The sequence below is a fragment of the Stylophora pistillata genome, chromosome 3 (genome assembly GCF_964205215.1).
Source record: "Stylophora pistillata chromosome 3, jaStyPist1.2, whole genome shotgun sequence".
NCBI lineage: Eukaryota > Metazoa > Cnidaria > Anthozoa > Scleractinia > Pocilloporidae > Stylophora > Stylophora pistillata.
In genome coordinates, this window is record NC_142521.1 from 40172305 (window position 1) to 40199708 (window position 27404).

The 27404-nt window shown below is 41.3% G+C and overlaps 1 protein-coding gene across 1 annotated transcript in view; it reads left to right on the forward strand.

Moving 5' to 3' along the window:
* The first annotated feature begins 95 nt into the window (after positions 1-95).
* Positions 96-27404, forward strand: part of LOC111339713 (uncharacterized) — a 28652-nt gene continuing 1343 nt past the window's right edge. Inside the window, exons 1-5 of the mRNA XM_088753977.1 lie at positions 96-215; positions 2865-3146; positions 10516-10593; positions 11779-13541; positions 14148-26862. Coding sequence (XP_088610103.1) covers positions 2868-3146; positions 10516-10593; positions 11779-13541; positions 14148-26862 — 14835 coding nt within the window. The 5' untranslated portion in view covers positions 96-215; positions 2865-2867. The remainder of the gene's footprint in view (positions 216-2864; positions 3147-10515; positions 10594-11778; positions 13542-14147; positions 26863-27404) is intronic.

Below are 27404 nucleotides of genomic sequence, written 5' to 3' on the forward strand. Positions count from 1 at the left end.
CATAAAAGGTAACAATCACGTGTGTTTCTCGGAATCGGATACACCCCAATTATGCGGAGTATATCATTTCCGATTCCCAGAAATTAATTAGCTGCAATTGCATTCACGCGGTAGTGCTCTGCGGAGCTTCACTTAGTAAAGCGTGTTTTAGTGAATCGTTCAGAACAATCTGTTCAACACATGCTATGAATTAAGCACAAAACGACCGAGGAAAGGTGAGTTTGGATCATTGAGTCCTTGATAATATAATCCAGCTAAGGGTTGTTTGATCTTTCTTGATCGTGAATTTCCGTTGGTAACGTAACTGGATAATTTAGCGACTCCGTGAATTACTAACATCGCCACAGCTACTATACTGCATAGTAATTTTACCAACCTCCTAGACTTTTCACTAATTAAGATCAGTAAAGGTTTAAAATTCTCGTGATAAGATTCCAGAATCCTTGATGAGAACGTTTTTTTCTTGAGTATCAAAAATGACAACAACCAGTTTAACAAGTATTGTAGTAGTTTGGTTATATCAAATAAGTTGAAATTGTAAATTGGCCACCGTAACGAGTTAAACAGCTGACATTTCGGGCGTTAGCCCTTCAATCATTCGCTCTGACGAAGGGCTAATGCTTGAAACGTTAGCTTCTTGACTCTTTACGGTAGCCAATCAACAATTTCAACTTAGTTTGATATAACCAAATTACCTTAGCTTATTACCCCCATTGACGCAGCACTACACTTTCTTTAGAAACGTTCACCCATTAACCAGTATTTTAGTTTAATTAGCTCACTATTAGACAGTTGTCTAACTTTCTCGGAAACAAGGTGGGGTCAACATCGTAGTTTAAACTGGTTTAAACCAGTTTGACTTTCTCAGAATTGCAGGAAGCCTTAAATTCTTCAAATTAATTCAAAATGAACAATAATTGTTTGTGATTTTATATAGGAAACATGTAAAGGTTAAATTGCATTAGCGCTTGTGAATTCTACGTGCGGCTAAGTCGAGGGCTAAGGATCGGAAATTCCATGATCTCGTCTGATAACATCAGTGACAAAGGAAGATAGATAAATCTGGTAATTATGTACTGTATACACAAAGGAAAACTGATGGTGCACAAGTCGCCTCAAAAGGCACATGCAGAATCTATGCCAGAATGGCAACTCAACAGCGGAGGATTGTAAACGCAATATTTTCAATAAAAATTAAAGTCCAGTGTTAACGTGGCAGTTTCACTTTCACATGACAGAAAAATTTAAAGAAACGCTGCGGTCCAGCACAAAACTTTGGATCCCTCCCTGAGTAATAACACTCTGCCTTCCGCCCTTCCCTCAGTACTTATAGATATCACCCACCCCTCCCCGAGTACTGATGGTGAGCTCCTCCCCTTATAAAATGGTCCATAAAAGGGTCCAAAAAATAGTCCAGTCCAGTCCATATTTTACCCTATGCCCTAGTTTTCTGGTCTGTGAGGACCCTGTTTAAAAAAATATACAATTTGCCACAGGTGTTACAAAGCAAACTACAAGATCTTTGTCCTTAAATTTCAAAAAGAAATTGATAAGATCAGTCAAACCACAAACCAGAATTCATTGTTCTTATAGCAGGAATGCTAGGCAAAATGTGAGCTAAGGATTTTTGTGTAGCAAGTGTTGATTAGTGAGTGAACAGTAGTTTGTGATGCACAGCAGTTATTCTGTATCTATGTTTTGACACAGTTAACTCATTTGCATCTTTCTCTGTCTATAAATATATCTTATTAACCAAGCGCGAGGGCCGTACTGGGAGAATATTGGGCCAAGGTCTTGACAGTACGGACCGAGCGCAGCGAGGTCCGTACAAAAAATACCGAGGGCCGATATTCTTCCAGTACGGTCCCGAGCAAGCTTGGTTAATAAGAGATTTATTATACGACTGAAGTTCAAAGGGACACAATTGTGGTATCATTCGGGACCATTCAGGACAGTGCCCGGTCCAATACTGAGAGAATATTGACCGGCAATAGAGCATTTTGATTGGTTGATTTTAGTTATTGGCCCTCTGATTGCCCGAGTCGTGTAATAAATTCTAAAATCGACCTAATGAGATGTATTTTGTAGTAGTATTTGCTTTTGATAGACTGACAACTTGGAAGCATGTTATTGCATTCTATAATAGTAGTAAGCACATAATTTTTTAATGTATTATTTTTTTACTCGCTGATTATAAAATTTTAATGTCAGTAATGTTTAACTTAGCAATTAATGAGATAATTATTTTGTATACACCCACTTAGTATAGGAAATGTATACCATGTGTTAATTGAGCTGTGACAATTAGGAAAACAAGGCACTAATACACACAGTGATCACAAGTATTTATTACTTATCATGATTTTTAATATTTTTAGGTCTATCATTCTATCACTTTTAAGGAAGAGTTTAATTTCATTGTTAAAAGTTTTTTTTTGTTTGTTTGTTTGTTTTGTCTGGTGGATTTTATGAAATGCTTCAAGAATATTTAATATGCCAGTGATTTTTTTCCCTATGTTGAATATTTACCTTGATCACTTGAACAGTGACATGTTGTATGGAAACATCATAAGTGCTTTTTTCTTGGGATTGCTAGACAAAAAAGGAGGAAAATACACAATGGCTGCATTGGCAGGCTGTTTGTAAAACAGTGATAAACTATAATCATTTCTTTCAGTTTGTTTTATTATATAGGTAAAACCATCTTCTTGAATAAATACCTTTATGAATGTTGACGGGTTTTGAAGGATAAGTTACCTGTAGTCTTTAATGTTTCAATGATTATAAGCCTGTGCTATAATGGTCTCCGATGTAAACTTATATTTCTAACCCCATTTTTTTTCCTATAATTATTTCCACTTTAGAAAATGTCTGGAGGAGGAAGACAACCTGAAGTTCCTACTCATAGAAATGATAGCAGTAGGAGACCAAATGCTGGATTTGATGGTCCTCTTGCTGGCAGTGATCATAGTAGAACTTCAGACTGTCACAGCTTCAGTCATGGAGGGCAACCAAAAAGAGACTGGCAGAAGGAAGCAAATAAAATGTATGAAGATTATGTCGCTGTATGTCCAAGGAGTCAAAGGACAAGTGGGAATCTTGGAAACACAAGTCCTTCTTTAGGACAGTCGAATCCTTTGATGAACGTAGGTTGTTTTACTGTTAATATAGTCTATCAGTGGTGATGATGATGATGATAATGATAATGATAGTAATGATATACAGTGTCATATTAATTTCTAGTTTCGATACATTTGGATGAGTTTAGTGAAATTAAAGAAGTGAATGAAAATGAAGTTGTCAGAACAAATTTTAACTAAAAAAGCTATTGGCAAACAGGAAGATTATTAATATATATGTAAATTTACCAAAGGATCGTCTGAACTTTTCCACTGTATTTTTGTCCTTTTTTTCAAAAAATATTCAATTATTCCTAAGTAGCTGATACAAACAATAAAAGCCAGTATGGTAATTATACAAAGTAAACTCAACTCTCCAGAAGCTTTCATGAGTCAGAGTAATCTCACAAAATAAGACCAAACCAGCTCAGGATTTACTCAAGTACTGTCACCTAATTTTCAACTAATTGGCAAAAAAATGTATAATCTAAAGCTGCTTATTACCAATTACACAAGAGCTGTTGCATAATTATCCACTTTCATGCCAAAACTCTTTTTATGTAATTATAGGCACAAAGCTGACACCAAACAAATTTCCAAAATTGTTAATGATATGATGTAAAATATTAGGCATGGAACTAACTTATGGAGACACTTTTATGGACAAAAATAATCTTGTACCCTTAAAATATAAATACTGGTGGAATTCATTGCTGTGCATCTTAACTTTCACTCAGTGTGAAAAAATTGTGCTTGCAAAAACAAATGTGTTCTTCTTATTTTGAGGCAGAAGACTTGGAGGTTTGCCTTCAGTTACAAGCAACAAAAAAATTTAATATAATATTAAATTATTATTATTATTATTATTATAGAAAACATATTTCCTTTGAAGAGAGAGCATTTTACTGTTTGAATCAGCAAATTAAGCCCAGCAGATCAGAAGATATAATTTTTATAGCTTTTGCAGACTGACACCACAAAAGATGCTAAAGATCTCAGATTAATTTCAGTGGTGTCCCTGGTGTCCCATAATTGAAAAAAAGACTTTTCCTTGTATAAATGTCTATTAAATAGGCTTGATCTGCCCATCATGGAGACATTGAAGAAATATGTTCTTTATTCGATTAGAACATTTTGCCATTTCAGTTAGTGCTGATGCCCCAAAGAGCCGCTAAATTTGCAAAGTGACAAAGCACAGAATACAATACCATGCAGGCAGTGTGCGCACTCTGATTGCATTGCATCATGGTCATAAAATAAAAATTGAGTCATTTGCGTCTTGACGCATTACAGTGAACTTATTTGGTGGCAGTGAGATATCGTGAATATATGTGGATTGTAATGGGGATTCATTGTCTGTTGCCGTTCCTTTGAAACTTAAAAAGTTTGACAGGCCTGCGTGACTCGCATCATTTCTTCATGACAAATTCGTTTGTAGGAGGCAACTGATGTTATTGAGAAAGATTTGAAACTGCAATGTGCCTAAGAATCTCGACACAAATGGCAACAGTTACACTCAACTGATGGCAGGATGAATAATTTCAAAGTCAGAAATTACATTCTTAGATGGAAGTTATTTAAGAGGGAATTGACCCTTGACATGCAATTGCATATTAATAAGACAGAGACCTTGTAATACATGAATGTTTTCCACCAAGCGTAAATACAGGATTTGAAAAAAGAGAAGCCCCATGCCTCCTAAAAAGGAATTCACTCCACATTTAGTAAAAATGTACAGAGTTTCAAAATACCCTTTGAGAATTGAGGAAACCTAGATGAGTGTTTTGAGAAACATATCTCTGGAGTTATTTCTGCAGGAGAAAAGAAAAACAAAGAAAATAGCACACAAAAAGAAGAAAATATTGCCTTTTCAACAATCTCATCTGGCTTTACCAAATCTCAAGAACATACAGATGGGGAAATGACACCTCAAAACTGACCCTTATTATCACATCGCAAAGGAAAGTCATCAAGAGATATCCTAATAAGAGCTAAACTTTGAGGGTAAGATGATTTAAAAGTGCTAGTGAATGATAGGAGATGCACAGGCCTATCAACACCTTTCAACGGTTGACCAGACCCAAGACCTGCAATGGAAGCAAGAACTACAAGCCCAGTACCAGGAGTTAAACCAACAGGTCAAGAAAAACACCAGAGCAGACAAGAGGAGCTTTATACACGACCTCACAGAAGAAGCAGAAACAGCAGCTGGCAAAAGAGATATGAAGAGGCTGTATGATATCACAAGAACACTGTCAGAGATGAACAAGGCCCCCCCTAAGACCAGTGAAAGACAAAAACGGCAAGACCATCACAGATGAAGCCAAACAGAGAGCAAGATGGGCAGTACACTTCCAAGAGATGCTCAATAGATGCCCATCTCAGGTCCCAGCTGACATCCCACCACCTGCAAACCAGCTAGCAGTGAGCATTAATCCACCAACCAAGGCCGAGGTCAGCAAAGCCATCAAGTCCTTGAAGTCAGGCAAGGCAGCAGGCCCAGACAGCATTCCATCAGCACTCGAGGCGGACATCCAGACCTCCACAGAGATAATCCATCAACTCCTGATGAAGATCTTGGAGAATGAGCAGATCCCAGACGACTGGAAGAAAGGGTACCTGGTGAAACTGCCGAAGAAAGGGGACCTGTCATCATGCAACAACTGGTGGGGAATCATGCTGCTCTCCATCCCAAGCAAGATCCTGACAAGAGTAATCCTGGAGAGACTCAAGAAGGCCCTTGACAAAACTATACAAGAGGAGCAGGCAGGTTTTTGCCAAGACAGATCCTGCACGGACCACATCGCCACACTGCGAATTATCTTCGTGCAGTTGCTGGAGTGGCAGACCCCACTGTACTCAGTATTCGTCGACTTCCAAAAGGCATTCGACAGTGTGGATCGAGACATCATCTGGAGGCTCATGCAACACTATAGCTTCTGCCCCCCCCCCCCTCCCAAAGTTCATTTCCATCATACAGCAACTGTACAACAACTCCAGCTGCCAAGTCAATCACGAGGGCAAGTTGACAGACATATTCCAGGTAGACTGGTATTCGTCAAGGCTGCTTACTGTCGCTGATCATCTTCCTTCTGGTAGTCAACTGTGTTATGAAGCAGACAATGTCAGACAAGAAGACCAGCATCCAGTCGGCTTTCACCAAACAGCTGGAAGACCTAGACTTCACTTACAACATCAGCCTCCTCTCACACAGACACTAGGATGCACAGGAGAAGCTGTCCCATCTAGCTGAAGAAGCCGAGGAGACGGGCCTCAATATCAACACCAAGAAGACGGAGGTGATGCAAATAAACAACAAGAAACAAGACCCCATCACAGTACACTCCACGACAAAGACCTAAACAAGGCGGAGAAGTTTGTCTACTGGGCAGCGTCATCAACAAAGATGGAGGAACAGATGAAGACATCAAGAGCCGTATCAACAAGGCCAGACATGCATTCAATACCCTCCGCCCCATTTGCAATTCCTCAGCCCTCTCCCTCCACAACAAGATCAGAATCTTCAACACCAACGTCAAGTCTGTCTTACTGTATGGCTCTGAAACATGGAGAACTACCAAGTCAAACACCCACAAGCTGCAGACCTTTATCAACAGATGCCTGAGAAGAAACATCATCAACATCAGATGGCCAGATGCCATTTCCAACGCGGACCTCTGGGACAAGACTGGTCAAAGCCCTATCAAATTGGAGATCAGAAAAAGGAAATGGGGGTAGATCAGCCACACACTCAGGAAATCCCCCTCAAACGTCACCAAGCAAGCCATTGACTGGAATCCACAAGGAAAGCGAAAAGTAGGAAGACCAAAACAGACTTGGCGCAAGAACACTTACACAGAGGTGAAGACCATCAGAACAATATGGGCACTGCTGAGGGGGACCACACAGAACCGAGTGCATTGGAGGAGTGTTGTTATGGCCCTATGTTCCTCAGGGGACCAATAAGCTTAAGTCAGTAAGTCAGTCAGCGAATGGTAGGAGATGCACAGGCCTATCAACACCTTTCAATGGTTGACTGCCTTTTGCTTTCCAGCTTTCCAACATGTTGCCTCATGCAAGGTACAGTAGAGGTTTTCAGGGATCAAGTGACTCTTTTCATTGCTCTAATTGAACTGTCCTTCATTAAGTGATCAGGATAGAAGATTTACCATACAACACTCGCAATCAGTTAATTTTCCTTCACTTACAAAAGTAGATTTACAGCACGATTGAGTACATAATTATAATAAATGTCCTTGTAGTAGTAACTCTATGTAATGCAACACACTAAATGCAACAATGTGCCTTTTCACTCCATAGAAGGGTCTCAAACACTATCACACATTTGTACTGTTGGAGTGCATTTGATTGCATTAATTTTGGTCAGACCTGTTGAAGAAGGATCAAAGTGACCACACAAATCTTTGAAAGGCTTCAAACTACAACATACAACGAATTTGGCCTTCTCGAAAACTGGTCTCAAATTACATGCTAAAAAATAGTGCTTGTGTTTGTCCTTGAGAACAGTAGAATAGGCAACAAATACATACGAAGAATACTTCTACAGATTCAGAATATATCAAATTATTTTTACCTATAATGAAAGGAAAAAGAACATTCCGTTAAAGCCTAACTGTAGCGGAATGTTCAGTCAAAATCTGCTGATTTCTGATGCTTTTACCACCATATTGAAAATAAGGCTACCACAATGCAATGCAATAAGAGTGCGCACACCACCTGAATACCATGAGTATTAATATGGTGACCCCATTGGATAGAATGATGAAACTGTGGTAAGGTGTGATGGCAAAAATTGTTCAAGCATGGAATGTCTTGTCTCCATGAGACAAAAGTCACATAAAAATGAAATTGCAATGAAATAAGAAGATAATTTATGATAATCTGGCAAAATTTAAAGGAGTATAGTGTAATCACCATTGGAGCCAAGAGGATAGACCAATAGAGGAACAATAAAGTTCTTGGGTTAGCCCCCATAAATTATTACTACTAGTACTATTATTATAATTATTATTATTATTGTTAATATGATTATTTTTTTACTCTTCACTACCGGTTGAGTGTTAGTTAGTCACTATATTCTTTAACCATCTTTCTCTTGTGGAAGTAAATGTATGTGGGATGAATTAGGTTTTCTGTTCTGCATGTGAGACAAACATTCTGCAAAAATACCCTCTAGCATTAATATGTACAATCTTAAGCTCTTTTCAGTGCTACAAAAATTTTGCTATATATCTGTACACATGTGCAGTATTAAACTACCTATTTTTGTAGACCGCCTTTAGAAAATGGTTAGTATTCCACAGTGTTAGATTGCAACAATCATTCTGTGATGTTTGTGAAGCATTAGAAAGCAATCTCAAGAAGTGAGACTGAAACCACTTGTAGACTTTATAGAGTTTTTCAGTCACCTTTTAGCTTTAAAGAGCGTTAAGGTTTGATAAAAATAGTTCATAGTGTCCTGTTGAAAACCACATTTCAAGAAAATAAAGTTAGGGAGGACATACCAACTCAAATTTCAGTTGTACATAATTATTTAAAAAAATATTCATAACCACACAGTATTATGAGGTGTCCTTTCAGCAGGCTTGTTTTTAGTCATATTAACTGTTACTGAAACAACAGCACAACCTCATACAGTGTAGAAGCACCCTTAATCTCAGCACAATGTGTCTGTGACTCATTGACCTCTTGAGCTTTTTCATTGAATTGCAATTGGCTTATCATGACTCGTGTTTCTGAAAATTTTTCAGAGACTGAATTTCAGTAGCTTCAGAGTTACTGGTACCTTAACCCTTTAACTCCCAGAAGTGATTAACATGCAACTTCTCCCTTTAATATCCATACATCATCCAGCAAACAGGTAATGAGAATACTCAAACTTATCAGTTGGAAGTTACCATGATTGAATGCTAAACTCTCATAACCAATTAACAAGGAAATGTGTAGCAGCTAGAGGGGAGAACTAACAATCAGATCTTGGGAGTTAAGGGGTTAATTGTTTGTTAATTTAGCATTACTCCAATCTTGAATGGAATTTTGAAACTTTGACATTTCACTGTTGGCAAAGCAACTTCTACAAATTTGACCATCCTGTTATCTAAGGAAAAAAAACCTTGGTCATTGTAATTACCAATTGTGAACATAACTCAACTGCACACTGATCTATTCACTTCATAAAAACCTGTATATAAGTTGCAATGGAGGAATGCAGTGGCACATATAAGTCACACACCTACAAAAGCTTAACTTATCACAGGCACATTACAGCATATATGTTACAATGAATATATGAAGTTCATATATTTTGAACTGTGGTATTAGATACGTATGATGCACAAACCTCACAGTAGAGAGCGCTATTTATGCAATAGCGAAAATCAGACCTGACAAAAAAAACTTAACGGCCTGCTCCCAGTTGGCTTGTTAGCTCAATTGTTAGCTCAATTGGTAGAGCGCTGCACTAGTATTGCAGAGGTCAGTGGTTCGAATCCCATACAGGCCTGATTTTTTCCAGGTCTGATTTTCGCTATTGCATAAATAGCGCTCTCGGCTGCGAGGATCGTGCATCATACGTAGCATATATGTTACTGCTTGACCAAAGAGTGTTTTCATTAATGCTACTCTGTCTATGGTATAATTTATGTTGCCATGATTGTCTTTCACACGATCAATGCAGATTTTTCTGTGGTCATTCACTCCAGCACCCTCATGTTTGCCATATTTTCCCCATAAGAGGGCTCATGAAGCAGCAGAGAAGCAATCCATTAACCCTGGGCAGCTGACAGATACTCCTCAATCAAAGAATAAATGAGGGCTGTCACTCCTGCCCACCATTTCTTACAGCCAGTTAACTTTTTTATCCCTATTTCCTCAAAAACAACTTACTTGAATGTTCCTACTCTTCTCTCAGTTTCCTCATAGGTAAGAGTTGAAGAACTCTCATGTTGATATTATCAGTTCTTGTTTCCCACCCAGTACATCTTAAAATTTCTTTCATATTTGCTACTGGAAAAAATATGCTGTCTTGGATAGCTGTCAGGGTGGTGATCAGCCATCTCGTGACCTGTTAAGCATTCTACTCCGTGCACCACTTTCATGGACAGTAGCACTCTTTCAAACCTGTCCTGTGGCTAAGAACATTATCTATCAGATAGAAGGGGATGGACTGTGGTGGATAAATTTCTTTTAGGTTAGGGAAAGTAGGCATTGCTTTGGTCGGTCAATATTTGCTTTCTTCTATAAGCACTTCATCCAACATTTCTGAAAGTTATTGATAGATTGTCCTCCTATTAAAATTTTATGGCATAGACATGTAATAGTTGCATATTAATCCCTTTTTAATTCCTTTTTTAATTCCCTTTTTAATTTCTTCCAGGAAAGCAGAACTTCATTGAGTGACACTGAGGAAGAAGAAAGCACCTACCCCGTGGAACCATCTGAAAACCAAGATCAGGTATTTCAAATACCTCTCCTCAAGAAGTAGTTTTTGAAGTCATAAGTGTTAGTATGCTTTACCCACCTGATACCCCTTACTGTATGCAACAGTCTTCTCTCGGCAATGATAAAATATTGATATGTTCTTGTAACTCTGGCTCATGCCAAAATCTGGTTATGTTGCAAATTGTCTTCATGCCAGTTTTGCTTGTTTTTTTATTTCCTGTACCCAAACTGTGATGTACTTTGATACTGTCCTTTCACTGTTTGTCTCTAGTATCTCTTTTTTTGAGGTTGCTTGCAGTATTCATGTTATTTTTCTCTTCATTGTATTTGTTTCTCATCTAAAAACCAATGGTTTTGGTTATGTAAAGTGCAATTTGAAATAGCTGTCTTATAATTTTGAAATGATTTGCTGGTGTTCCCCTAACAAGAGATGCGATATACCCATATCGTGAAATACTGCATTTGTGAGCAATGGATGAGCTTCAGTTAAACATCCATTATAATAGCCCATTTCCGAATTACCCTAGGCCTCTTTTTCAAAACGAGGCCTGGTGCTCAACCATTCTTGTGAAAATGAGTTTAATCTGCATGTGAAGGAAAACTTATAATCATATGAAAGGATGAGCACCAGGTCTCGTTTTGAAAACGAGGCCAAGGGTAATTCGGAAATGGGCTATTGGGATGCTCTTAAGAAATGTTAAATATACCCGACTTCTAAGCTCTTTTAAAATCTAATTTAGATACTACATGTACTCTCAAATCACAAATAGCTCTAACGATATCATTATCTTTGTTGTTATGACTATTGCTTTGCCTGCGGCTATCTCTGTCTCTGTAACCTGACTACTATCACTGTTAATATTATTTATTGTTACATTTATATATATTTTTTCTCATTAACAATATTTGTTTCAGACTAATTTCCACTCATTGCTGATAATTTTATGACAATTTTCCAAATTTATCATGATACGTGGCCAGTCAAACAACTTAAAATTGTGCTAAATAACCCATTTTGATTTGTTGAATAATGATCCAGTTATCAGTTTCATGTAATTTAAAAAAACTGCTGCAGGGGGCCTCAGAGCCACCTTAAATGCGTGTTTTGAATTTGATTTCAATTCTAGATAACTACAAATATTTTAGATGGTTAATTTGAGAGATTCAACAGAAGACTTACATTTTTTTCTTATTTCAGCATCTTCGTTGTGTCTTCCACCTCTTTTTGGAGGAGAAAGTCGAGTCTGTGAAGATTCAAACAGAGAGGCCAATGCTTAACGGCCATATCACGATGAACCTAAAGTTCTGTCCAGAAGAAAAACACTGGATATCTCCCGAACTTTTCGTTCCCCCCGATCAACAGGATAATTTTCGTTATCGTTATGTGGTTAAGTACAAGGAAGGCATCGGCGAATGGCTCTTCAAAAAGGTTACTTTCCGTGGAGGAAATGACGAAAAAACCCTAAAAGAGGCAAAAACCCGCAATTTGAATAGCGGCAGGGATCAGTATGACATTTTTCGTAGTCCAAATGACAAAAATCTGATGAAGACTATTTTCCTCGGACAATTATTCTATATAAAGTGGCTGTATAAAAAATTAGGCAGAGGTCGCGATCTGAAAGAGATGTTAATTGAGTGCGAACATGTGGGCTTTGGGCACCCCAGCTATTCGGTGAATGATGTTGACGACTTTTTGGAGTGGGTTGAAGAAAGCACCGCTAAATGTCCGTCTTGTTATCAGTCTGTGTACATATGCTGTCTTTTTGGCCAGTTCGTGCATCGCATGCGTGCCTCAGCTGAGGACTATTGTAGAAAGCTCGAAAGGAAGGCTATTGACAGGCTTCTATTATTGCTAGAGCCCTGCTCTTTTGAAGCGTTACCTAAAAGCAGTGTAACCTTCATCAAGAAAGTAGCAGAATGTCTTTTTAAAGCTGGATCCTCAGCGGGATGTCTACTTTTCATCAAGATTTTCTGCAACCTTCTTGATTTGGAATACGTAATGCAGGTGGCAGACAAGCTCTCCTCAAAGTCCTACACTGAACATCAATTCGATGGACAGGTACCAAGTGTGCTAGCATCTCTGAACCGAGTTAAAGACTTGAACAGTCGCAACAGATTTTGCTCGTATGTGATAAAGCATTCCCCAAGCGTTACATGCCTTTGGAATCTGTATGACGCGTTGTTACAAGGGTGTCCTGACCTGTTTTACACCCTCGAGGAAGAATTTACCAGCGTCTATTTAACATTTACTCTACACCAACGTTCAAGAAAGCCCGATTTTCTTCAGCCCTGTTTTTGGAGTGCAGCACCTGGGAAATTGAAAGCGAGACTTGCCAGTCCATTCTGTGAAGTGTTGGTTGAGCAGATCCCGTCAGAAACTAGCTTTACACATGAAAGACTGGACAGTCTGAGGAGCATTGCTCTCGATCCAAAGCTGCAGTCAGCAGACACATTTTGTCGTTTAATTGTGAATGTCTCATCACATAAATCTGTAGAGATGGTGTCCATGATTCTGATTCTCCTCAAGTCTGAGGCATTTCTTACTTGCTGGCACACGAGATTTTCTCGTGAAGAAAAGTTGAAAGTATCGTGGAACTGGATAAGATCACAGTTTTTAGGCAAGAAACCCAGTGAACAAATTCTTGCCGTTGTAGAGGCCAGTGCGACAATACGTGCAACAGATGCAGTAAAGAGCGATGAGACACTATGCCGTGCTTTGATAGAGCATGTAGAACAAATGGTTTTGAAAGGAAATTTCCAGTCTATTATGGATGCTGTTGCAGTTGCACAGAACCGATCGCCCACAATCCTGCCTCGTCTAATAGCTCTCCTTAGAATGGCGATAAAAAAGCGAAGTGGATCCGGTGATCGTCGTTCAAAATATCGGCAAATGGTACAACTTCTGGGCTATGATCGTTCAAGAGAAAGAGAGATGATTTTACAAAAGGTCACACTCGATAGGTGAGTCTTTAAGGAAGTCAAATTCGTATAATGTTGTTGACCAACTTACTTAAATAGTTTCAACCTACAGTCTTCGTCCGCCGTATCATATCTGGTCAAAGTAGCCTTTTGACCTCGGACGAATCAGGAGTAGAAGGGAAAAAAATCAACCTCTAAGTTAATTTCCAAAAAAACTTTCAAAATTGAAAATATCCCGAACCCCACCCCAGTACCTTCCAAAATGAACTACTCCATTACAGGAGATACTTTAAACAAGGGTCTCACTCTAGATTAATGGACAAGGTCCAAAACAATTACAGCCTTGTAAGAACGCAACCAAGATGTCCAATTATATGCAAAAGGTAAATCCCCCATGACTAATAAGTCAAAAACCAACCCTCCCCACCCCCTGAGCTTTCCACACAGAGTCACTTGCAACCCACCCTGGGATAGGTTGGTGGCTGGGCAGCACGTACGTAATAGCCTTGACGTTAAGCCCTAGCATTTTCGTTGGCCAGGCTGTCTTTGAAAGCCACGGGTCAGCTTTCGTCGTGGATCAAGATTTATTTCTTCGTTAAAATTCTCTTTTATCAGGCTAGTAAACATATAGATACATTTTGTTTTCAGAGCCCAGGAAGAGCTTTTAGTCTCTATTGTGGAACTTGTCCAAATACAAGGCGAGGGAGAAAAACACATTAATGTGGAAGAGGTGTTGAAGGCGATGACTTCCTACAACGAGCTTTGGTTACCCCTGTTCAGCGCAGTTCACCCCAATAGTACACTTCTGCAGCATCCTACTGTGTCAGTCGCCCTGAAAGCTTTGCTATGCTTAACAGATGAACAGCAAAGGCAAGGCCTGCGTGTGGAGTTCTTGGTCACACTGAAGAACAACGAGATCAGTCTTCTTGCTGCGTATTGTGTCTTGGTTTCTTCCCAAGAGTCATCAATTGATCAGAATAAGATAGAGGAATGGAAAGCGCTATTGTTGTTGGAGTGTCAAAGGGCTCAAATCTTTTGTGAACGTTTTGCCAAAGTAGAGCAGACATTTCGTTTTCTCCAGAATGTATGTGAAGGATGTGTTGTGCTGTCAGATGCAGACTCTATCATCGATGAGATCAACAAGAGGAAGAGAGTAAAAGTTAATGCCGCTCTTAAAGATGCTCATGATGATAGCTACTGGGGGACACTGGATAAGTTGATTGGATCCTCAGAGACAGCCACAAAGGTTCGAGGAAGTATCATTTTTGCCAACGTTGCACATTTGTGTTTGGAAGAAAACCTGGCATCTTCTCAAACAACAGTGTTTGAGAAGATGCAGACGACCCTAGCTGTTTCTGCAGACGACCTTCCGCAACACGAGGCTGCTGAGGTGCTGCATCTTCTCGAAAACGAAGGCATGCATCAATTTAAAGAGGCATGTACCAGTTTAACTGACAGCGCGAAGGATCCAAAAATCGTGGATGTTGGTGCGCTCTTGTCTGGTATTGATAGCAAAGAGGCTCTTGGTAGAGAGCTACGTGAAGTTACATCCATCTGTGGTACGTTAGTTCCCAAAAGGAAAGAAGAAATGCTGCAAAACTATCTATCTTTTCCTCTCGTCTGTGCAAAAGTACAACAGCTGATGTCGATTTATGCAGCCCTTGGATTTGAAGATTCTAAAGATGAAGCTGTTACCAAGGATCTACAAGACTTCATGGAGGTATCTTCAAGCTCCGGCAGTGGCCTCACGTTGAGACGTGTCTCTGAGATTGTTGAGAAGACAAGCGTGGCTATGGTAAACTCTGAGCTAGACGATACATTGAAGACCATCATGGAAACACTTCAAATGTCCAGTGAACTGATTTCGTTCATGAAGGAAACTGCGAATGAAGACATTCGGATTTTAATTGATGCTGTAGAGGAACATTCTGATCAGTTTGTCTCGGAAGCTATCGTCTCGGATTTAATAGATGTACATGGATTTCTGCGCAACATCTTGCGACAAACCCCAAAGGATCCTATGATGTTCCTTGATAGTCTCAAGAAGTGCTACCGAAAGCTCGAAAAGAAATCAGAAATGGCAGCAAAAATCAAAGAGTGTGGCTGTAACGTTCATAGTCTAAGAGGCTTGTATATGAATGTTGCTAACCGTGGAGAGATGACAAAAGAAATAATCAATAACGCCGTTCAGAAAGGATGTTACAGCATTACAACTAACTCTGATGGCTCAAGCGATGTCCAACTCAGTTATCGTCGTAATGAAAGTGCAGCGAAAGAGACGACCTATAGTATGACAGAACTTCACGACCTGAGAAGCCGAGCTCTCCTAATTTTGAATACAGACAAGAAGCAAGAAGAGGTGGGGAATTCAGATGACTCCAGTGCTTCATTTGAGTCTGTGAACCAGACATTACCAACATTCATAAAACAAGTGGAGATGATTAACAACATTGTCAACATTGTCACATTGCTGCGAGAATCTGGTCATCCAAAGTATGAAAGCTTTTGGCAGAACGTTACGCTTACGTCCTCTCACGATATTGAGTCTCAGGCTCGTACCCTGGAGTCTACTTTGGAGGACTGGGAAACATTGTTAAAGCGTTTGCAAGAGCAGCACTATTTCCTCAATTTTTTCCATCCTGATCAGCTGTGGCTGTTACACAACTTTTTTTCAAAGCGTTTAACGAAAACACAGAGCCAACTCTCGCTGACTTCATCCGTTCACAGCTTGCTGCGTTTTGTGGATCCAAGTATACAACGTGAAGAGCTTGATGATTTCCGCAGCCTTTACAACGCACCTAAAGGAAACTCTGGACTCAAGGGCGACCTCCAGGCGATTGGAAAGGTTTTGGACAGAATCTTCATTCCACGCCAAAGTATGCAGATGGAAAAGATACCACAACACGATTTGCAAAGAGCTGTCAAGCCCGGGGAACTGTTTGTCGCTGTCCTTGAACATGGCAGTAAGCAGACAGCCAATGTGGTTATGTCATTGTTCGAGAGTACAACAGGCTCTTTTCCACAGCCTAGTCAAGTCCTCTTCTGCCATTCAGAGACCAGTTGGGAAGAGGTTGAGAGACTTCTGAAACGTTCTTTTGAAGCACATAGCCATTCCACTGTGGTCAAGTTACACTGCCTTGCGAACGTCGAAAACCTTTCAAATGACATGCAGTTTGAACTTGTTACAGCCATTAGAACATACCAAAATAAGGTTGAGGGTCCTTATCTGTTAGCGCTAGTCTGTTGTGGAGGTATCCATCACCACATTGCTGATCAGTTCTCTACAGCTGCCCACAACATTGTTGGAATGTCAGAACCAAAGCTACGGGATACTTTCAAGGAAGTTTTTCCTAACGTTTTCATGGTCACTTCGGATCTTCCTGGTGTGGGAAAGACAGAGGCTATCCACGAGCACGCGGCATCATGTAAAAAGAAAGTTTTGACTCTACCAATCAGCGGGCCTTTGTCACGGAAAAACCTCTTGAAAAGGTTGTCTGGTTTGAGCGTTTCTCCTCACGAATGCATTCATTTTGATATTGGTGAAGTGGATGACCCGTTGGTGCTGGACTCTATGATGTTCGAACTGGTTGTTGTGGGTATGATGTCCTGTGGCACAGAACTTTTCCATCTCCCGACCAACCATGTGTACATCGAAATCGCTAACACACTGAAGCACTGGCTTCAAAATTCACTCCCAATTACAAAGTGTTTTTCTCCTTTGCACATAAACTTGGTCGGGTATAAAGACCTTGTCGTAAGCCAGGAGCCATTGAGTCCAGTACAAGTGGTCTGCCAGTACCTTCATGCTTACGAATCTGGTTTGTTGGAAACCAAAGATCTGAATCCTGTCAACCTAAAGCCTTTGTCACCTAACCAATGTAAACAGCTTCTATCGAGGCATTTTTCGTCAACGGGGGATCTGTCGTACAACATTGTTGAGAGTTTTCTCAAGGTTTTTGCGGATCAGCTCTTACAGTTTTCAGAAAGTCCTTTTTTCAAAACTCATAATTTACATGCCGCCTTAGGCCCACAACATGATGTCCGAAACTGCTTATTCAAAGCCCTTTTGGAGGTGTCAAGAGAGTTTGCATCACGGTCTGTTGTAACCTGTAAGGATGTCCAATCAGAAGCCATTTCAAAAGAGCAAGCGTCCGAAGTCTTAAAAAAGCTCCATTCGTCCTCAAGGAATGATGCAAAAGAAATGGTTGAACGGGTTGAAGGAATGATTCAGTGGGCTGACAACAATCACCTTGTTATTGCGTTTCACAGACTAGAGGCTTTTACTATTTCTGCTCTGTACCGTGACTTGTCGCTGGTGCCTTCCAATGTACAGAAACTGTTGAAAGTACAGGCGAAGAAAGGTAAAGATATAAAAGACTTTGCAAAGCTGAATCACAGGGAACTCCAGGAAAGACTTGATCTGATTGTTCGAACAACACCAAGACAAAACGATGGCGGCTTACAGAAGCTTGATTATGCCCTTACGCCAGACAATATCTTGAAAATGGTGCTAATTATTCAACGTATTAAGGCACGCATACCAGTCGTTGTCATGGGAGAGACAGGTTGTGGTAAGACCAGCCTCGTTCGATACCTAGCCAGAACGTGTGGAGTCCCATTTCACGTTTTCAACTTTCATGCAGGTGTGACTGAAGAAGAAGTGATCAACTTCATCAACAAAAGGGAGGTGGAAGCGAAAAATGGCAAAGAAGTTTGGGTGTTCCTTGACGAAATTAACACTTGTGAATATCTGGGAACAATCAATGAGGTCATTTGTCACCATAGCATTAAAGGTAAACCAATCACAGCTAACTTGGTATTCATCGCTGCTTGCAACCCTTATCGTCTTCGACCGCCTGGGAAAATTACGACAGCTGGTCTAAGTGAGAAGATAGAAACAGACGAATTTTCAAAACTGGTATATCGGGTTCACCCTTTACCTGAAACGATGATCGACTTTGTCTGGGACTATGGATCACTGAGTAAGGACGATGAACATGCATACATTCGTCGAATGGTGGAAGGGATCACCGGAAAACCTGACAACTTGTTAGCTGATCTGCTTTGTACTTCGCAGCAGTACATTCGAGACGTTGACGGAAGCCCTTACTGTGTCAGCCTACGAGACGCTCATCGATGCATTGTCCTTGTGAATTGGTTCAAAAAGGCATTGAAAGGACGTAGTGATTTACCCTTAGCAGAATTTAGCAATCGCACTTGTCACAGGATTGCTCGTGAGCTCCCTCATCTAGAAAGATCCTTCGTCCTTGCCTTAGCTCACTGTTATCAATCGCGTCTTCCTACAGCAGAAGCAAGAAAGGGATACCAGCAACGCGTTGCTGAGTGCTTTAGAAAACATAAATATTCGTTTCAGGAAGAGTGTTTTGAGGCCATTGTAAGAGCAGAGCAAGAAGATTACCTAGAAAGAATGGAATTGCCAGAGGGAACCGCTAAAAATGGTGCTCTTCGCGAGAATGTGTTTGTTATGCTTGTTTGTATCCTGAATCGAATTCCGGTTTTCGTCGTTGGAAAACCAGGGTGTAGCAAATCCTTGTCTATGCAAATTATTCGTAGCAACTTAAGAGGAAAAGATGCCAAAGATTCTTTTCTGAAGAAACTTCCGCAACTCTATGTGGTTTCTCACCAAGGTTCAGAGTCCTCAACATCGGATGGAATACTCAAGGTGTTCGAGAAAGCGCGAAAGTACAAAGAGCACAATAAGAGTGGTGATATTCTTCCAGTTGTTCTTCTTGATGAGATTGGTCTTGCTGAGGTGTCAAAGTACAACCCTTTGAAAGTATTGCACAGTCTGCTGGAACCAGGTGATGGTACATTCCCTGATGTTGCTGTAGTTGGCATCTCAAACTGGGCCCTAGACGCTGCAAAGATGAACCGTGCAATTCATCTGTCCCGGCCTGAACCAGATGTTAACGATTTGTTTGACACTGGAAAGTCTCTGAGAGAGGCAGGTAGCGAGAGAACTGCACTTGGAGTGTCTCGTACTCGTTCAGGACACCCCATTCGCAAAGAAACCTATCCAGATGACAACCAGCTTCGCTGCCTTGCCGAAGCATATCATGAATATCAAGGATCTCAAAAATATGCACACTTTCATGGACTACGAGACTATTACAGCCTCATCAAATGTCTCAGCTCAAACAGGAACCATGATTCATCTCACCACCCGCTGCTCGAAGAGAAAACAAAGGGGATCCAACATGCATTGCAGAGGAATTTTGGTGGCGTGCCCTGTGACGTAAACAACTTTCAAACGTTGTTTCAGAAAAGACTCCACTCGTTGGATTTAGTGGAGGAGACGTATCCTTTTCCAGTGACTCAACTCATCCGTGACAATCTGCACGACAAACTGGCCCGTCATTTAATGATAATAACCAATGGAGATGCTGCCATTGGCATCCTCGATCAGACTCTGCAGAGTCTTGACAAAGAGAAAATCACCATCTTTGGAAGTCGATTTGAAGAAGATCTCTCTGAAGAGTACAATTATCGAATGCTGAGCCGTATTATTTTATGCATGGAAAGAGACTGTGTTCTCATTCTCCGAGACCTGGAAAGCATCTATGGCAGTCTGTATGATATGCTGAACCAAAATTATACTGTCGTTGGAGGGAAGAGAAACTGCCGGGTGGCGCTCGGTGCCTTTAGCAATCCTATGTGTCAGGTTCACGATGGCTTTCGATGTATTGTGTTGATTGATCAGCGAAGGGTTGACTTCACAGATCCTCCATTCCTGAACCGTTTCGAGAAGCAGCTGCTCCGCTTTGCGGACGTCCTTGACGGAAAGCAGAGAAGCATTATTACCAGTTTGAATGAATGGGTGAGAGGTATTTCCACAATTCCTGGATTTGAATCTCAATTTCACGAAGAAGATATGTTTGTTGGATTCTGTTGCGATACCTTACCTTCGCTTGTCCTCAAGAATAGTCAAGAGGAAGAACTTAGCAAAGACGAAATTTTGGTAAAATGCAAGCAGGATCTCATGTTAGTAGCATCTCCTGATGGTGTCTTCAGGAGCCTAGAATCTTCCTTGGCCAAAACGAATTTTGAAGAAGTACAGACATTATACAACGGCTTTTTTGAGATGCCATTACACAGTGGATTGAAGGATTATTTGCAACACTCATTGGAGGCTTTACAGCTGGATCTAGAGCAAAGTGATGATGCTGCCAGAGGTATGCGACTACTGATCATGACCCATAGTAACATCCACGTCAATGTAGCGCATTGTCTTGAAGGGCTGTTACATTGCCAAACGGAAAAGCTAAGCGCTTTTAAGTCAGAGAAGCACTTAACAAAGCAGTTGGAAAGGTTTTGGAGATCCAGTGACTCGCTGTTGGTACTACAATGCAAGCCAGAGTTGGATGCGAACCATATGCTTCTTGCCAAATCAATTATCGAGCAGCAGGGACAGAAGTACAAAGAAGCAGTGGAGACAATCCAAAGGCAGATCAAACATGTTTGCATTATTGTCCATGTTCAGAGAGAAAGCGATGCAAATGAAGTTAAAAGTCAGCACTGGCAGTTTAGTTTCCAAAGTGGTTGGAGGCAAGTAACAATAGATGTCTTGGAATCCCCGGTGTTGCCCATTACTGAGTGTTTAGATGTAAGTGTCACCGACCTTATGAATACCGAATCGCTCTCTTTTGTTGAAGTGGCCTCGAACGAATTTCTTTGGTGCTTCACTCGAATCAAGTACCCAGCCATTCGCCAACCCTCAGTTGATGAAATTCTAGAGATAGAACGGCTGTTGAGGTTGTCCTCGAACGCGAAGATCTTGGAATGTTTCAAAGAGCTAGTTAAACGGTGGATGAATAAAAGACTTGACGGCAATTCCCACCACGGAGAAGGTCGACCCTGGCAATTTTCAGTCGCCTGCGATCGTCAAGCCTTAATTAGGTCTTCACACCTTGTAGGAGCCATTCAGCATTATGTAAGCCATCTCGTGCGCCATCCACTAGCAAAGATCATCTACGTCTTGGAAAAGGAATCTGCCTGGCCAAAGTTTCTTTATACACAGGATCCCTCCGACGAGGAAGAACTTCAGGTTTGGTCTGAGTTGATCCTGGACCAAGAGATCTTAAACGTTGAGGACATCCCTGACCATCAAGGAGTAGAGTCTTACTTTGTTCCTGAGCGACACCTGCAGCTGAAATTTCCTCTGGCAGCCATATTTTGCAGTAAAGTAGATCAACTTCAACCTTTGTTTGCTGAAGACCAAAGGAAGCTCCTTTTGAATGAGGCAAACCTGGATGAAAATGAAGAGTTGCACGACGTCGCAGCAGAATCGCAGTTATACAGGTTCACTTCCTTGATAAAGGAGAAAATTCCTCATGTATTAGAGCTGGAATACCTACAACAGAATGTTGGGGACTATGTGGAAGATCTTATCGACATGAAAACAGTTCACTTTTCGAGCATTTTTTCCCGTGAGGAGAGGATTGAGTTTTTGAAGTGTGCGATGGCAAACCATATTAAGTTTAGAATTGATGGAGACCCTGCTCTACTTATCACTCGCCTGCATTCCCTTTTTTGGTTGAACGAAACCTCGTACACGGCGGCTCTTCAGGTCTACGCGACGTGTTCCAAAATCAAACATCTGGAGTTAACGAAAGTGTTCTGCCAGCTGTCAACTGTGTTCGAGGAAATGCTGTTCCAAAGCAAGGATCAATTGCCGAGCGAAGAAATCGATGAGACAGAATTGAGTTGTAGCGTGCAGAATGATCAACATAACGCTCAATCGAAGCGCGACACTGGCGAAACTGTGATGGAAAATCCTTCAACTTCTCAACAACTGGAAAGAAGTAACGGGAAGAGGTCAGGTGAACAAGAGAAACCCGAAACTGGCGACGATAAGTTTCAAGAATTAAAAGGCGGCCAAGTGGTTAGTCTGGGAAAGGTAATAGAAGGGAAGAAAGTGGTGGTTGAAAACATGGAAATTAAAAGCGTGGACGAACCCGACCAAAAAGGAGATGAAACGCAGGCAGTGCAAGAACATCTTCTGTCCGCAGGCCGTTCATTAAAGAGACATCACAACGGAGAATCATGCGGTCATGTAAGGGCAGACAATGGTGAGAACAGTGGAGACATGAACGAGAACAGCTGGCGTCTGGAACCCAGAGAAACAGCTGAAGTTGCCCAACATCAATATTCTTTGAAGATAACGTCAGTCAAAGATGGTAAGAACGAAGGAGCTCTAAACAGGGTCGAAGAAGTTAATATTCCCTGCGAAGCGGACCATGTTGAAGAGGGTATCACTACTGACGATAAACAAGAGCACACTTCTAAAGGAGTGGATGATGAGAAAGCGGAAGAAAAACCAGGGCAAGAAAATGTCCCCGAAAACGACGAAGGCACAGGTGGGGGAACCTCAGTTGTCACTACGAAAGACGAGGGGCTTAGAAAAGAAGTCCGTGAATCCAAGGGAGAGGATGACAAGAAAGCGGTAGAAGGTCTAGAGGAAGAGGTTCAACAAGACAGTGAACAAATAGAGGTAGAGAGTGACCAAGGGAACGACGACACAGAGGAAAAAATCTCAGATGATGGGGCTTATGATGCAAAAGGGATTGGCTTTGATGAAGTATTGGTAGAAACACTGTGTTCAGCCTTATTTCCAACGTCTGATGTGATAGAAAGCTTTGAAGGCCCTGACAATTGGCAACGAACGACGAGTCTCTTTCTTTCTACAGTTAGCAGATTGCAAGTTGAGAGCCCTGCCTTTCATTTCCTTCGTGTCTGTTACGACTACGTGACCCTACTGGTTTTACCTGAATCTCTCGAACCGTATTCCCTTTACATGTTAGGTTCGCTTGGACAAATGGGAAACTCGGAAGGTTACCTTGACTCTCAGGACGTTTTTAATCGAATTGCTGTTGTTGTCGACGAGGTAGCTAAACGAGGCGTTCAACAGGAAAGGGTGGATAACTTTCTGATGCTCTTCTATGGGCGCTGTATTGACTCCGATCCAGACACGCCAGTTCTTGGTTCTATACTGGAAAGGATTTGTCGTAGTGGAAAGGCGTCTCTATTTCAACTGGCTGGACCTCTGGTTCACCGAGTATTCCTCACAGAAGAAGAGTTTTCCCCAGGTGTTTTCGAAGAGCTCTTAGACTGCCCCGAAAGCATAGGAGATCACCCAGGTCTCCAGGAAATTAGTTATGCCTTATCAATTCTTCCTGATGACGTCGAGCTTGACTCGCCTTTTGCTGTTGTTTGTTGTGATCTCATAAATGAAGTTGCATTCTTGGACATAGATTTTTCTACGGTTTCAGGCTCCGAAGATCGACCGCTTTTGATGTTTCACAAGGCCTTTCAAATTCTGACGGAGCCATCAGAAGAAGTCGAACAGAGCACGTTTCTGCTTTTATGTGCAGTGGCGTACCTGAAAGCGTTCTTGACATCATTTTGTGCATTTATTCTGGAAAACCGTTCTTACCTTTTAGAAGACGGGGAGTTTTCCATGTTAATGAATGAGATAAATGCCGCTTTTACCTTAAATGGAGGAGAACTGCGTGATACCAGGATATCGGAGCTGCAATTCTACTTTTTGAAGGAGTTGAAGAAGAGCCTCCCAATGTACCAGATCTATACCCTTTGTCAAACAAGCTGTAAACTCTCAACATTAAAAACAATACAGTGGCAAGATGACGACAGGGTTGGTAAACTAAGTTTCGATCCATTTCAATCATTCTCAAAAACCTCAGAAGTCCAAGCTGCGCTTGCAACTCTTCTTGAGAAGAAAAATATCGCGCCACTCGAAAATGTCATAATCTTAATGTCTCAGTCAATGGAGATGAGGGTTGAAGTGGCAGCTGTCCTAGCTAAGTCGTTCTTTCTAGTACGCTCCACTCGGGACTTGAAGGATACGGAAGATAAGGCAATTGCTTCGTTCACAGAGAAGTTAAAGAACGTGGAAACTCCTTATGTTAACCTTCTTCAACGAATCACCGGCAAAAGAGATTTTAATGCCCCGAAACTTTGCGTTTCGCCAGAGTCACTGCCAGAAGATGTTCACAAGTCAACGTTGATTTTGCACCTTTGCATTATCCTTGCCTCAAGTTATAGAAGTACAAAGAAGGGAATGCTGGCTATGATGTCCTACTTTGCCGACCCAATAGCTTCCGTAAACTCGTATGTCTTAGCATCAGGGGAAGGTGATTTGCAACCGTACAAAAAACATTGGAATTACGATGTCACACGACAATTAACAACGACCTCTTCTCCATGTTCTTGTGGCACCTTCTTTGTGGTGGTTGATGATGGCAAGGATGCAAGTTGCCCCAACTGTTTGTCAAATTTCGAAAGTGAGAAAAAGGGTATCCCAAATGGGGAAAGCGTTAAGGACGAGACATTGGCATTAACAGGTTACGTATCCCTTTTAAATTCTGATGACATCTCCCTCTGCGTTCGGCAGCTGAAACCTGCAGAATTTCGTATCCTCCACTTGTTTGTTCACGCAGCGCTCTATGGAGGCTTTGCACTGGAATTGTTTGATAACAGCTCCCTCGGTCAGTTCCTGAAAATTAATCTGAAAGAAAGCGATCCCTCCAAGATTTGTTTCCAACAGATATTAAACGACTTAAAGGTGCTTTGTAGTATTTTAAATGCCAAAGAAGAAGAAGTCATCCGTTTGTTGCATTGTGCATTACAAGAGTGTTCCTCCATTCTTACCTCCGCAAATTTCTGTAGCTCGCCAGATGAAAGGCTGTCATGGGAAAAGAAGTTCGCAGCATCCATTGGACACTTGCTCCGCGAGTTTTATCCAAGAAAGTTGCTGGAGCGTTCTGTAGATGGATCTTTATCAGTAATTCAAAGGAAGATTGAAGAGACTGACAGCCCGCAGTTTTCAGACATGAATGAGAGAAATCTACACATCCCTCGTCTGCTTAGAGTAACATTACCGAAAACGTTCAATGCCCTTAAGTCATATTACATGTCAACCGAGGACAAAGAGAGAGAAAAATTTCCATTGCTGGGCTTGTTTTTGGATTTTAACGACAGTCTACCACTCGTGGCACATCTGGTCCACCTTGTTTCCTGGAGTCGTATTGTTGACTCACTGTTGAGCAGGCGCCTCAGTCGTAAGGACACCAACAAGAAGATTGGCGACGTTATTCGAGAAAGAGCCAAATTACAAGCGGAAAGAGAACAATTAAACGAGGCCTTTAAGAACTTTACCACTGCGTTTGAGAAGATGCGTCCTCTTCTCAAGGAAGAGCTGCAAAAAGATGTACCGTATATTAGCGAAAGCTCGCCGATTTCCCTCTGCCTTGTTGAAAAACGAGATCAAGGAGTGTTTCTTTGTGTTGCCATAGAAGTACTTCAGAAAATACAGAACAACTTCCTGCAGAAGGTTCTTAGTATTGGCGCAACAGGGAAATCGTCTGCTTTGATATTTCTGGAGCGAGACAAGGGAAAGTGTTCTATTCCAATGGTCCACGTCCAAGATGCACGTGAGAAAGAAGTAATTCAATACCAGTGGACGGACGCCATTTTAAGGAACTCTCAGCGTAACACTGAGTATGGCCATGGAAAAGAAATGTTTTATGATCTGGCAAAGATTGAAAAAGAAATGGCAGCCCGCTTCCTTGTAGGGAAAGCTTTCCTTTCGACTTTCGACGGACTTCGCGAGTTCATCTTCTCCCGAGAGCTGTTTCACACATGTAGAGGTATTCTGGATGAATTGCAGGAGCTTATTCCTCAACAGCCATTGACAGATATTTTGCGGAGTGGTTTGGCACGCCAGAGCGAGCACAGCCTTGAGAGCGTGCAGGAATTGTTGGAACAGATGGAAATCGTCCTATGCCTGTTAAAGAGACATCAACATGGTAAACCTGAGGAACCTTTAACAGAATTTACCGACAAGTGGCTATGTGGGTCGAGACCATTTCCAAAGCAGTTACTTCCACAGCCCCACAGTGCAATCCAACTTATGCATGTAGTCGCCCTTTATGAGTTTCTTGAAGACACGTTGGCCGAATCTGCTGCCAAGCGCGTGCATGATACTTATCGCACTACCATACCCAAAGAGATTACGGATGATATGGCCAAAGCACCCTTTTTCTCTGGTAAGAGTGAGAAGGATCGTTCTACGCTACGCGCCATCACTACAGCACTCCGACGGTTCATTTTCCGCTACCTTTCTTCCGAAGAAATGAGACCCAAGCCCGGGGAGTGTCTAGCCGAGCGCATGCAAGAGTCTTCTCTTTGGCCAATGGACTTGAACAATTCGTGGAAATCGCCAGGCGTTGAATCTTTAGAAAAAGTCCTCCACATTGCGTTTCCAGAGACTCTGATCATCGGACAAACGTACCAAGTCCTTTGCTTTTACCAGGAACGTCTTAAAGTGAGTAACAGTGATTTATGTAATTCGGTGTTTCAGTTTTTTCTGATTTTTTGTCGCCCAAAATAAACCTGCCTTCATGGAACCATAGACATGACTTTGCGCAGAGGCACGGTTAATTATAAGCTACTACTTTGCCTGCATGGTTATGTGAAAATAAATCAAAAGCTGAGGCAGGAGGGGCATTTGAAGTAGCGTTTACGAAGAACCTATTTTTGCCATCTTGCAAGCCAAATTTGATTCAGTGAGGAAGGCCTTTCAACGATGATAACATGATCAAAAACCATTTCATAGCTTCTGGATCATACCTTTCTTTAGCATTAGTCTTCCTGACGAGTATAATGATGTAAAGGAAAAATGATGCAAGTTTGGACTAGAACGAATGCTGCTGAAAAGTTTACTTCGCACGCCGTCATTTTAGATCTTACTAAGCATTCTAGCTGCATACCTTTGAAATAATAGTCTCTCTCCTCTTTATCATATCACTTGGTGGTCTGTTTGAAAAGTAAGGCGCTACAGAATATGCCCCCTTGCATTATATAGTG